This window comes from Strix aluco, chromosome 2 (genome assembly GCF_031877795.1).
Source record: "Strix aluco isolate bStrAlu1 chromosome 2, bStrAlu1.hap1, whole genome shotgun sequence".
NCBI classification, from domain to species: Eukaryota; Metazoa; Chordata; class Aves; order Strigiformes; family Strigidae; genus Strix; species Strix aluco.
Window position 1 is genome coordinate 63,460,680 of NC_133932.1, and position 13,692 is coordinate 63,474,371.

At 40.7% G+C, this 13,692-nt stretch overlaps 1 protein-coding gene across 1 annotated transcript in view; it reads left to right on the forward strand.

The window, feature by feature from the left end:
* Nucleotides 1–13,692, forward strand: part of OCA2 (OCA2 melanosomal transmembrane protein) — a 192,961-nt gene that overhangs the window by 20,799 nt on the left and 158,470 nt on the right. Inside the window, exons 2-5 of the mRNA XM_074816908.1 lie at nt 8,266–8,364; nt 8,970–9,161; nt 12,616–12,673; nt 13,550–13,622. Coding sequence (XP_074673009.1) covers nt 8,266–8,364; nt 8,970–9,161; nt 12,616–12,673; nt 13,550–13,622 — 422 coding nt within the window. The remainder of the gene's footprint in view (nt 1–8,265; nt 8,365–8,969; nt 9,162–12,615; nt 12,674–13,549; nt 13,623–13,692) is intronic.

Sequence of the window (13,692 nt, forward strand, 5' to 3'; positions counted from 1 at the left end):
ATTTCCAATAAGTTATCTTCCAAACTGTTGATGTTCTTGCATAATACGTATGTTTCCATATTCACCTCTTCAATTCTGACCAAATTCTTACCAAAGAAGTGAGAATTATTGCTTTCTGTCATCATAGAAATAGCTCTTTTACTGATAGTTGTGTGCATGATGTAGCATACGGCAGATGAAGCATTAGCTGATGTTTAAAATGTATGCTTTTTATTATAGAAAGTGGAAACTTAATGTATTGTGTGGCATGATTAATCTTTTCAATACAAGGCTAAATAATAGGTTCTAGCCAAACCTAGTGATTATTTTAAGTGTCTGCCAGCTAACTAGGATAAGTATGGTCTTTTCCTTTCTCAGTTTCTTGTAGGATGTTTACTTCTTTTGGTGTCCTCTGCTGTCGTGTATTTGAAATTGAAAGGTTACTTATTGCTGAACAACAGTTCCTACCACAGTCTTTCTTTTGTTTAAAGTGGCATGTGTTAACACATTAGTAAATGCCTGGAAATGTAGTCAGGGGGCAGGTGTGGTCCTCAACAGCAGGAATCAAGTTCTCTCGTTGGACTTCATCCAAAATCCCCTGAAGTCTTTGGAAGTTATCACCTGCAGGTAATGGGAAACAGCGGTGTGGTGTAGGTGGAACCTGCAGCACACTTCAGTCACCAACTCTGACTAATGTCCAAGGAAGTCATCAGTCCGTCAGCTGGAGCAACTGGAGTCTCCGAGATTTTTTCCTTTCCTCTCCTGCTCTCCCTGTACCTCTCTATGTGTCCAGGAGTGCAGAGGGAGACTGCTTCTCCTTAAACTGCTCAAATAATTGTAGGAGATTGAAGATCGTATGTCTGCTGTACAGCTGTAGACAAGTAAAAATTGCCACCAAAAGAGTGTGAACCTTGCTCATCTGTGGGAGCAGTGGCACAGCCACAGGTTGTGGGGGCTTCTGCAAGCCTGTGACTTGCATTTGGACCCTCACATTTTTTAATGCTGTGGGTGAGATTCTTCTCCAGCTGCTGTCAGGCAACTGAAGCTTCATCCATGGACACGTCCATGACTTGGCAGAACCTGCTGTATCATCTGGGGTGTGGACGGCCCTCCTACAATGCTGATTCCTCTTCTGGGTTACTATGGAGACAGTCAGAAATTGTAATTACTTGAAAGATTAGTGATGGGAAAGTATGACTCTGACTGCAAGTAACCAGCTCAGAAAACACACTTGTTCGGAACAAACCTATACTCCTGCAGAGAGAGCCAAAATCTGTATATACGGCTGTCACAGCAGTAGCCAAGTGGTTAAGAACACAATCTTCTGTTTGAAAGATTTCTCTTAATTAAAAAAACCCATGCCCAGCTGTAGCAAATGTGAGAATGAATGTGGCCACAGATGCAGTTGTACAGGAGGCAGGATATGCTCTTCTCTTTCTGATGTCAGTTCTAAATGGATCTTTCTGTGTCAGTGATGCTTTGTAAGTCTTTGAAGAAGTATTTGTCAAATACTTTTTTACATAGCTTTTGGTTTTAGTTTTCTCCCTTCACTTTTGAATGAAAGGGAAATGAGAATGTTAAATTTTTGTGTGAAGATCTATGTGCATATCTACATATAAATATATACATTTGTAAATTAAATAATTTCATGTCTGTTCTCATAATTGATGTATAAAATGCTAATGATTTTTGCATCTGAACCATGAGAGAAGAACAGTGGACACAACTGGTGTCCAGCTTACCAGCTCTTCACCCGTATCTAGTATAAATCCAGAACAGTCTTCTCATCCTATGAATGGGTTTATCCCCAGTGGGCCAGTGAGCTGATCTGGTTATTAGCTCCTTGGTAATGTTGCTTAATTGCTCAGTAGAGATAGATTGCACTTCATTCTAGCATGTAAGTATAATCAAAGTTTCTAGCTCTTTTGACTGTGAAGAAACATTCAAAATGTAAACTGATCCTAGGTTTTGAAATGTGTCATACAGATTTCTTTCCCTTATTTACACAGTGTCACAATTGCCAGCCACTTGCAGGGCTGAGGAGCACCAAGAAGGAGCACTGAGGAGCACTAAGAGGGTTTTTGAGCACTGCAGACTTGCTCCTCTAATAGCAGAGGGTCTTTGGGCCTTCCTAGGTTTTGCTTGCAGATGATCTCTGTTATCTTTGCATGAAATGGATGACCAAATTGAACCAACAGTGTCTCTGCAGAAGTATGAGAGGCACAGACATGCTTGCATTAGGCTCTCTGTTCAGGGATGACTTTCTTTTTTATAATCCATGCTATTTTTTCATTAAGTTTTTTCAACTTTTCTTTCTAGAGCTTTCAGCCTTCAAGATTCTTTTATGCCCTAATTAGCTTTATTGTTTATATTACTCTCATTCTCTAATTAGAGTAATCGCATCACGGGGGAGTTGAGGCTTTTCTGCTTTTTCTCGAATTATTTTTGTTTTGTCAAGCCTGGCTGTTTCCTGCTGCTTCTTCTTGTCCATGTGTTTTTACTCTCTGCAAATTGATGTTGTCATGTATTAATTGTTTTCAGTTTATCTGAAGACCTTTTCCATTTTTACTGTATTGGCCATTCTTTGCAATCTGTGAAGCTCTACAGTTCCATTTAAAAGTGGCAAGACCTATAGCAGCAAGCGGCGATGACAAATGTGCAAAAAGAAGGTAAAGATGATGTCTTTAACTAGCTTTCTGGATCCTTCACCTCAGGTTCTGTCATTTAAACCACCTTCTATCAAACCTTTATCCTCTCTTTCTGGTTGCCATTGCTGTGGTTGCTTTTCCCTTCAGGACTGTTTGTATACTGGTCAGTTACTTACAGTAGTGGTGAAGACCTGCTGAGGTGGGGGATTGTCAGTAGATATGCTTATGTAACACAAAGCAGTGTTGGTATCAACTTCTAACAATTAGAAGAAAATAGAAGTTTTTGTAGAAAGTTTTCTGGTTACTAATCTCAGATTTTGCACATGTCCTAGAAGGAAAAAAAGAAAAGTAAGTGTATAAAGGTTAATGGTGTGTGCAATATGAGGTTAGATCAGAGCAGGATAGAGTGTATATTATTTGGAGCCTTTTTTGTGGAACAAGTGGCATCATTTTGTGTAAAAGCAGAAACAGCTAATCGGTCTTTGCGTGAGTTAAATTTCTGAATGTACAAGTTTGTCATGGGTCGGTCCATCTGGTTCGGCAGCAGTGGTCGAGGTTGTAGTGGCTGCAGTTTCCCTTGTGGACTTTGGAGCGGTTGCACTGTCTGTTACTTTGTTACCAGATCCACAGCCCTTCTCTTCCTCTTGAGGGTGCTGAACAGTGTTTAATAGCACTTAGTAAGTGTGGGCTAGGCCCCAGCATGTTGCAGTGAGCTGTGCCTCTCTGGAATTACCCGGGTGACAACATACTTTATCCACTTAGGCTCACGTTGGCCTCCAATACAGTCAACTGTTGAGACTCCCCTGTCACTCCTGAAATAAAAATGGGTTCTGCTCCTTTAAAATTTGACATCATTATGGTGCATTGAGCACCAGTGTCCACTAAAGTCTTATACTGCTGGAGGTCAGATGTGCCAGGCCATTGAATCCACACGGACCAATAAACTCAATTGTCCCTGTCCTCCACCTGGCTGGAGGCAGGGCCCCTCTAATGTTGGTTATAATACCCGTTAACGACAAATGGGTTAGTGTGGTGTGCACGGGTTTCAGTCTCATCTTGATCACTCACTTCTTGTGAATACAAGTCAGAAGTTCTTCTCATAGGATCATGAGCAAAGTCAACCTTTCTGCTCTGTTTGGGCACTTGATTACTGGAAACTGGAGCAGCATTTCTCCTAAAAGAACCCTGTTTTGTACTTGTTCCTCCTTCCAACTTGCATAACCACTCTTCTAGGAGGTAGGTAGGTAGGTTTCCAGGGGATACTTTTAAACAGTTGCTTAACCCTGAACAAAACCTGAACCACATGCAGGAACACACTAGCTCCTAGCAGTAAGACGACCATGTTAGTATCAGCATTCCAAAGGTATCTGAAATTCCTGAATTCCTCAAACACAATTGTAAATAGCCCCAAGGCCGATGACAGCACCCCATCATAGATAAACATCACATAGTACAGCAAAAACAAGATCTTAACCCAGCTCTCACAGACTGTGAGCAACAGCATGGGTCCGTGCTGCTTCAGAGGTGATCGGGACTGAAGCACAGCTCCTCCTGGCACCCCGACTGCCAGTGCTGGGCTGGATGTTCAAAGGGAGTGTCCCCTCCACACACCATGCAGCCGATGCCACGTGAAGTAAATGGGTTGCATTAATCACACAATGGGCTCAAATAGGGAGCCCCACCCATCTAGGAATACTGGAAGTGATTACAAATTGGCCAGAAGGCAAAAATTTTGGAATGGTGCCAGAGGAAGAGGTAGCACATGCTGAAGAGGCCCCAACATATAATAAACTACTGGATAACAAGAAGTGATATGCCCTGTTTACCGACGGGTCCTGTGGCATTGTGGGGAAACATCGAAGGTGGAAGACAGCTGTGTGGAGCCCCACATGACTGGTCGCTGAAGCTGCTGAAGGAAAAGGTGAATCGAGTCAGTTCGCAGAAGTGAAAGCCTTCCAGCTGGCCTTGGATATTGCTGAGTGAGAAAAGTGGCCAGTGCTCTATACTGTCTCATGGATGGTGGCAAATGCCCTGTGGGGGTGGTTACAGCAGTGGAAACGGAGGAACTGGCAGTGCAGAGGCAAACTCATCTGGGCTGCTGAATTATGGCAGGATATTGCTGCTCGGATAGAGAATCTTGTTGTGAAAGTACACCATGTAGATGCTCACGTACCTAAGAGCCGGGCCACTGAAGAACATCAGAACAACCAACAGGTGGATCAAGCTGCTAAGATTAAGGTCGCTCAAGTAGATCTGGACTGGCAACATAAGGGTGAACAATTTATGGCTCGCTGGGCCCATGACTCCTCAGGCCATCAGGGAAGAGATGCAACATATAGATGGGCTCGTGACCGAGGGGTGGACTTAACCATGAATGCTATTGCGCAGGTAATTCATAAATGTGAGACGTGTGCTACAATCAAGCAAGCCAAACAGTTAAAGCCCATTTGGTATGGAGGAAATGGTCAAAATATAAATATGGGGAGGCCTGGCAGATTGATTATATCATGCTCCCACAAACTCAGCATGGCAAACACTATGTGCTTACAATGGTGGAAGCAGCTACTGGCTGGTTGGAAACTTATGCCCCATGCCACTGCCCGGAACACCATTTTAGGCTTTGAGAAGAAAGTCTTATGGCGGCATGGCATGCCAGAAGGAATTGAGTCAGATAATGGGACACATTTCCGAAACAACCTCACAGACGCCTGGGCCAAAGAACATGGTATAGAGTGGATATATCACATTCTCTACCATGCACCAGCCTCTGGGAAAATTGAGCGATACAATGAGTTGCTGAAAATTACAGAGAGCAATGGGTGGTGGAACTTTCAAACACTGGGACGAGCATTTAGCAAAAGCCACCTGGTTAGTCAATACCAGAGGATCTGCCAAGCAAGCTGGCCCTGCTCAATCAAACCTTCTATGTACCGTGGATGGGGATAAAGCCCCCGTAGTGCGCATTAGGAATATGCTGGGGAAGGCCGTCTGGGTTACTCCTGCATCAGGTAAAGGTAAACCCATGCGTGGGATCGCTTTTGCCCAAGGACCTGGGTGCACTTGGTGGGTAATGCAGGAGGACGGAGAAGTCCGATGCATGCCTCAAGGAGATTTGATTTTGGGTGAAACTAGCCAATGAATCGTCAAATAACCCTGTTATTGCAATTGGTGCCTCACAACATCCTCCTGCCACATCCAAAGCCTTCTGCTCCACTGACTGAGCTGACTCCACCTCATTCCTCCAGCCTTAAAGACTGCCATGACAGATGGAACCCGAAGTTATGGACTAAATGAACTCAGTAGACATTGTGGAAGGATGGCTGAGGGAATGATATCTGTGAGACCCGGGAACAGGGTGGTGATTCTTAGAATGTATTTGGAACCTGAGCATGACGTCAATGGTATGGAATAAGGGTTGGAGACTGTTCTGGTTTTGGCCAGGATAGAGTTAACTTTCCTTGGGCTGAGAGGGAGCACAGCTGGAGGGCTGGGTCCTGATCGATCATTGGAGCATTCCATCTCATGTGACGTCAAAGCTCAGCATATAGGCGGGCGCGTGCCCTCTCACCCACTGTTGTTTTGTTTTCCGTTTCTGGATTGGCTGGGCGGAGTTCTCCGGTGCGGTGGGGTCGCTGCTGTGGACGGGCTCTGTACCAGTTGCCGCTCAGTGAGCCACTACTGCATTTTACCCATTTTGGACTACTATTATTACTGTTGGTTTTGCTAGTAAATTTTTTTTATTTAACCTACAAATTTCTTCTTTTTTTGTCCCTCCCCTATTTCACCAGGGAGTGTGGGGGGGAGTAAACAACTGGCCACATGGTGGTTTGCTACTGGCTGAGTTCAAACCACAACAAAGTTCAAGGTCCACCATCAGAATTTTTATTAAAGTTGTGACCTTTGGATGCAAACTTTAAATGTGGTGGGTTGCCGGGATTAGACGGGAGCATATCAGTAATGCTTGGTGAGCACACATTTAAAGTCCTGATAGTGTTTTTGCTATTCTTATGGATTCCATTTTGTAAAAGCTCTAGGTAATCTTTTATATCTAAGGCTACAATAAGCTTAGAATAGCACTTACTTCAAAATACTGGGTTTCTCCACTTAAATTTTTTGTGTGAATGATATTCTCCTATTTAAAAAAAGGAAGCACTTCGATAGCTTCAGAGTATGCAATCATCTCTTCACAGATGAATTGTCAGTGCAATGTAGCACCTGAATTGTAATCTGCCCGACATTTGACCCAAGGTACTGGATAATTCAGTCTCTATAACTCATTCATTCTCTTCTGTTGAGACTGCAAATTCGGTGCTTACAGCGGAGTTTGAATGAGCATTGTGACCACACAAGGCTGAAATAATCATATCCAGTTGCTCAACACCTAACGTGGCTTCTGAATGATAACACTACCAAACAAGCAAGCTAAAACATTAACTGGAGGTTTTAGTTTTACAAAGTCTGAGTTCACACATACCTCTACAAATTGCAAGAAATTCCACTGTCTTCCATTGTGATATAAAGTTAAATAGAGATCCTTCTTTTTGATCTGGCCTTATATTTAGAAGATTGAATTACTACTCACCTTTATATATTTACTTAGTTGTCTATGATTTTATAATTTATTACCCCTCACAGTCCAGCAATAGCAGAAGACATTTTAGGTTTCCTCTAAGTGTCTTTGGGGGTAATGAGATCTGCATATTTACTGTATGTCTAGCAGATTTCTTCTGGACTTTCTGGTGGTGGGTGGCTGCAGTTTTGAATGGAATAAATCTGAGTGTGTTTGAATAATGGTGGTTTTGATGGGAAATTTCTCTGGAAGAGCCAGGTCTTGGAGAGTGTTCTAAAATGGCTCAATTATTTAATCTCTCCCAGAAGCCTGCCCCAAAGCCAGACCCCTGTGATTGTGCTTGATTCTCTTCAGCTATTTCTTAAACCACAGGATTTGTATTTTAGCAAAAGGCTTCTTAACAATGCTAAGCTGCAATATGGCAAGAAGTAGCTTACTCTCTGTTAATTATCTGCTGCACCAGGACCAAGACTTGACAGAAACTGTTTGGAAGGGATTGTGCTGCAGGAATGATGTATTTGTACTTCAGATAAAGCTTTCTTCCCTAATACAAAGGGTGCTGAGGTTGCCATAGAGATTAGTAGATTTCTGGTGATCCATGTCTCAAGTGACATTTATGGGACAGAAATTATCCTATTATTTTATATTTTATGAAGTATATTAATGTGAACTTATATGAATATATGTAATTATCTACCTTAAGAAATTTGCCTCACTAATACTAAAGTGAAGTTTTTCCATTGTAAATTTAAGTGACCAAAATATAAGCATGTGAGTGTGAGTTAAGTGTCTATTGCTCTTCCATCATTCAGAGGGAATTTAATTGACTATTTTAGATGCTGCTTTTAGGATAAGATAAATTTCCCTTATTTTATGCAGTAGAGTCCCCCATGACTATAAGAAAGTAACTACCATGACTAGTTCAAATTTAATGAAAACCTTAATTTAGGTGAACACCATTCTTAAAGAATATTTAACTAATTAGATGCACTTGTAACAAAGTATTCTGTAGTACTGTAGTGAATCATTGTACTGCAGACTTACTGTTCTTTTTTTTTCCCTCCAAAGATATCACTTCAATTTTTCCAAATTATTCAGCTTAAGGTCAAAAAACACTGGCTTTACAGAGAAGACACCACTACTGAAGGTTTCCTCAGAGGAGAATGGGTGAGTTACTTTCATTTTGCTCAAAATATTTTTTTTCTAAGCTCTATTCTGTTTAATTGTGCATGGTTCTTTCTTATATCCTGACACCAAACCTGCTGGGAAATAAAGTGAATGGCAGAGGTTGTGAGCAGAGAATTACTCTGGAGGACCTTGAGTGGAAAGAAGGAGCTGTATATGGGAACAGGAAGGATGTAAGGTCTGAGGTCAGAGTGGTTAGAGAGCCCTAATAATAGGCAACTGCAGGTCATGTGCTCTTATTTCCTCCATGTGGTGTTTCATCAGGTGCACTGAAAGACACAGCAGAGCTACAGAAACCCTCCTTATAGGGGGTTTACACACCAAATCCTGAGGTACACCTGTCTGGTGCATCAGAGAGCTGGTTCTCCCAGGTGCACCTAAACATCATGGGGTCTTTGCTCTTGCTCCCCAGTCTACCCAGCTGTGTCAGCAAGGGGGGCTTGGTCTGTACTGAATAAATCTCTTTCTATAAATGTTTCCATTAAAATCTCTCAAAGTGTATCTAAGGATATGCAAGGTCAGTTGCATCTACTACCTGTTGAAATAAACCACTGTTTTGTTTTATGTTTACTGCAAATGTGTGACAGGTTGCAGTGCATGGCTCTTCATAATCCAGATTTTACAACAGATGATGACGATTCATGGGACAACAGCTCTGCAGAATTCGAGCAAAGGTTTCAACTGGGAAGTGAGATGACAAGTTTGTCCAGATCTGCTTCTTCTGAGAAATATGAAATCTTGGACAACCTTCATGTCAAGTTCAGTTTATCAAAGATGAGGTCTGAATTCAAACATTCATTGATTTCCATTTTTTTAAAAAGTTATTTCTGCAGGGATTGATTTTTAAGTACAGAGAACTAGAAAATAATTTATTTTATGCAAATGAATAAAATAACACTCCATATTTAGGCCATATCTTGCCATTGATAGCTTATAAATAAACTCTGGTGAAAGTGATTACAGCCTCTACCTAATGATCAATAAGCCCTTTTTCTTACAAGCATCAATCATAGCACCTATTCTAAATTTGTAATTAAATACCTTCTATATTGCTTTTAACATTTCTTTGAAACAATTTGTTAAAAGCCCTGTGGTTGATTCTACATCTTTATTCTTCAGTGCTTTTATGAAATACTTAAAATATGTATCTAACACAGTCTTTCTGTAGTAGCTTTTCACATATACAGAATGCAAAATCTAACTGAGCATTTCTCTATCTTTAAGTACATTAATATATTTCACTCTTTACCTCAAAGTAGTCTTTTACCTCATGTAGGCATGGAAGAAATTGAATCTGTTAATACATTAAAAGATACCAATGTGATAAGAGTTTAAGTTCAAATTTTCTCAGGATATTTTTTGCCTGGGATTTAACTAGCAAACCCTTTAATCTTGGATACTAATTCTGTCTGCCCATTTGGTTTGGCCTCTGCAAATAGCTCCACAGATTTGCATGGAGCCCAGCACTGCATGTCTGCTTCTCCGTGTTGATCCACAGAGCCTTTCCAACGAGGTGTCTGCATTTTTTACCAATCTGTATGTTGTCTTAGCTCATCACTTCACAATTGTTTTCCTGCTTTCATCATGCATATGGTATTGTGTGGAGTGCTGCTCTCCTGCACTGCTGCTGAACAAATGGAGCAGGAGAATTTAAATAGCTGCAATTAGTGCAGTATGAGCATCTGTGAAGATGTTTGGCAGGTGTCTTTCTTCACGCTTGTGGTAGCTTTGCCTGGTATTTGATGGAACAAAGGCATTGAGTGGGAGTGTAGAACCCATTGTTTCCAGTACAGTGTAGGTTTGTAATCTGTGGAGTAGTGCAATTCTCTGGCAGAACTTCCCGTAAAATATTGTCATTGCTACAGTGTGCGTTGTACGTATGGGGCCAACTCCTTGGCTGTTGTAAATCAGCATAACTCTGCTGAGATAATAAATGGAGCTAAACTGCCCAACACCACATGCAAATCAGACTAAAAATCATTTGGTTTAGAACAGGAGGTGAAATTCTTCATAGATTTATATTTCATGCATTCCCAACTGAAGTCAAATAGGATTGTGCCGGAGGCATATATCAGCGCAGGATTTGGCACAGGGTTTGTACTTGCATTGCTGTGCCAGTTTAGCGCTGTAGGAAGAGACAGATTGCAAACCACAGGCGAGTCAAAGGCTGATCACTTCTCAACTGTAAGCTGTTAAAAGTGCTTCCCTAATATAAAATGCCATGAAAACAAACAGACAGGAGGAAAAGAGCCTTCTAAATTGTACTTTTAATAAACTAACCATTTCCAAAAGCTTTTTTATTATATCTTGCCAATTCCTTTACATGACATTCTGTTATTTACAGCAAGTGGTTATGAATTTATAAAGGTTTAATTAATGTTTTTCAATTTCTCTTATGTCTTAAAATCAAGTTATTCCTGTTTCAGTAAGAATTTGAATTATTATTATTATAAATGATAATTTCAAAGTGCAAACAAAATATCAAGTACATTAAAACTAAACCAATCTGGACTGGGCTTTAGTAATTCATAACATAATAAGTTCTCAAAAATACTAGAATAGAACTGTAATGTAGCGATGGGAAGAACAGACAAGCAAGGTAGAGAATGCATGACTAAGCTGGCACTAGGTATTTTCCATAATTCACACAATACCAAAAGAAGTTATCAGTTATGAGGTACTGATGATGGCTTTTGTTGTCATTCCTCTCTTTTCAAACCTTTATTATCTTCTTCCCCCTCTCTGCCACCTTGTTTTTCAGTAGAGCAGGGCTACCTGACATCTGAAAGAAGCCACCTAACTGCCTTCCTTCCCTTCTTCCTCGTCCTTCTCTAGATTTTTATGCTGTGTAAAGTTGTTACTGCTTGTATTTCACAGGATATTGTAGTCCCCTTGTACCAGTTTGTCTGTGGCAACATATATTTATTAGCTGCTATTTTTTTTCTGCCTGTTTGGTGAATTCTAAAGAGGAAGGGATTTTTAGAAAACAACATTTTTCAAAAATGTGTCTCCAGTCACTTATGTTGCTTTCTGTCAATGAACTTGATTTAGGGACTTATTTCCACTGTGATTAAAAATTATTTCTGACTCTCTTCAGACTACTCTGCTTTAATATTTTGTTCTACAGCATCTGTCATCTATTTATTGCACTGTTCCCTTCTCAACTAATTATCCTAGTAACTTGAAATGTTTTCCTTCTTGCTTGTCATCAGGTTTAAATCAAACCTTACATTTGTCATTCTGTCAGAAGAGCAATGTTTGAATGTTTACTTTTGAAAAAATGGAATAAGAATATCAATGCCTTCAATTAATGAAAAGAAGGGTGAATCACCAAAAAGAGTTCTGTGTATTAAGACATCTGGGTAGCATACTGATGGGCAGCCAGAAAATAATTAGTTGAGTTGTCTTTTATGGTAAGATTTTAAACAATGGCAGTTTAAAAGCTAAATCTTAAGATTTCTTACTCAAGAGCATGCATTTTCAACATCCACATTTTAATTTATAGTTATTCTTGCTTAACTCAGTAGTAAAACTGACACTTCAGAAGATTTGATGGCATCGCATCTCCAAAACTGGGCATTCCTTCAAAGGGCACAGATGTGCTATGGAAAAAAATACTTACTTTTGCTAGTTGGTTTATCTAGAGATGCTCATGAAGTATATTTGGTTTAAAGAGACACTATTAAAACCAGGAGATTCTTAAAGCTTGCCCTCGTCTTCAAACTGTCTTTTCCCAATACTTTTCAGGATGTATATTAGACGTCCAGTTTTGAGGAAGTCATTCATGATACCACCCCTCTATGTAACAACCTGTGCTTTCTGCTCAGCCATGCCACCTCCCTGCAGTGGCAATGCTCCTTTGTCTCCTTGGGGGAGACCAGGCTGAGCTGATGAGGCTCTGGGTCTGTTGGGAGCTGGCAGTAACAGCAGGGAAATGGTTCCAGGTCCCAGCACCAGCTCATGCTGCAGCTTTCATTCAGCTTTCCCAAGGGGTAAATTCTCCCTCCTGCACAATGAGACCCACCTGCCAGCAGAACCAGGGCAAGAGCCGTTATAGTCACCAAGGCTTCCCAAGCCCCTGCTGACCCTGCTGTGGTGTCTGTACTCTGATGTGGTATGTTATCACCTATAAGGGCTTTCCATGATGCTTCTGAAATGTCAGAGCTATTAAGAGAACAGAAAAGATTTGTTTTAAACTAGCTGTATAGTAAATACATGTTTTTTATGTTTCAGATGCTGTCTAAAATTCCTAAAAGTTTCAGGCCTTTTCATCTTTGTAGTTGTCTGCTCTGTAAGTATTGAATTTGCAATTGTCCCCTGGCCATTTCCTCAGAATTAGTTCAAAATGAGGTGTGATATTTGGTTTTAGCTAATAAAAGACTGTCTTGAGGGTGGGGACAAGATAGAAAAACATGAAAATACTGTTCAGGGCTTCATGCCTAATCAGCCCACTGTTTGCTGCACTAGCTGTCACTCTGGACAATATGGTAGTATAAGCAGTTGAGTTTGAGGAGGCAGCTTAAACTCAAATTTGTATGTCCTGTACAATTGTTGAATTTAGGATAAGTCTTGAGATACTGGCTAACACCTGAGGAATGTTCATAGGAAAAGCTGTGCTGGGGAGGATGCACTAGCAATGGTAGTGCTCCACAGTGTGAAAGGCAGAAGGCCATGGGGAGGTACAGCTCCCTACCAGGGCTGCCAGAGTGCTGCCCTCCCCTACCAAAATCTTCAAAATCGGCAAAATCTTAGACTGCAAGACTTGAGAAACATTTACAAAAGCTGGAGTTTATCCTTTTAGCTGCTGTGAGGAACTCTTTTTTGGCTAGCAGGCTTCTGTATCAGAGACAAAATAGATGGCACTGTCTTTCCTCAGATGTGGGTGTTCCTTTCCTGATAGCTCCTTAAGATTACAACTTTGTCCTAAGAGACACTTGAATGAAATACACTGAATATGTGACTTTGGCAGTAAGTTTATGGAAGGAATATTACTTGTCCTTCTTAAGTATCCCAGCTGTGTTGGAAACATACCTGAAAATACTGAAAGCAATCTTACAATTTAATGTATAGTTTGAAAGAGTCTTGCCTGACTATTTGAAATAGGCTTAGCAGGTATTTTTCAGTTTTTGTGTTATTAATGAATGTTTGTTTTTTATCCTTCCCCTAGATTTTATTTGGCATTTATCCAGATCAAGGTGTGTCCTGGCAGATGTTGGCTGTATCGCCTCTGGAAAACTTCTGTATCCTTCCTTCATTGAAAAAAAAAAAAAACCAGAATTGAAATTTCATTGATAAACTGGTTGAATGGTC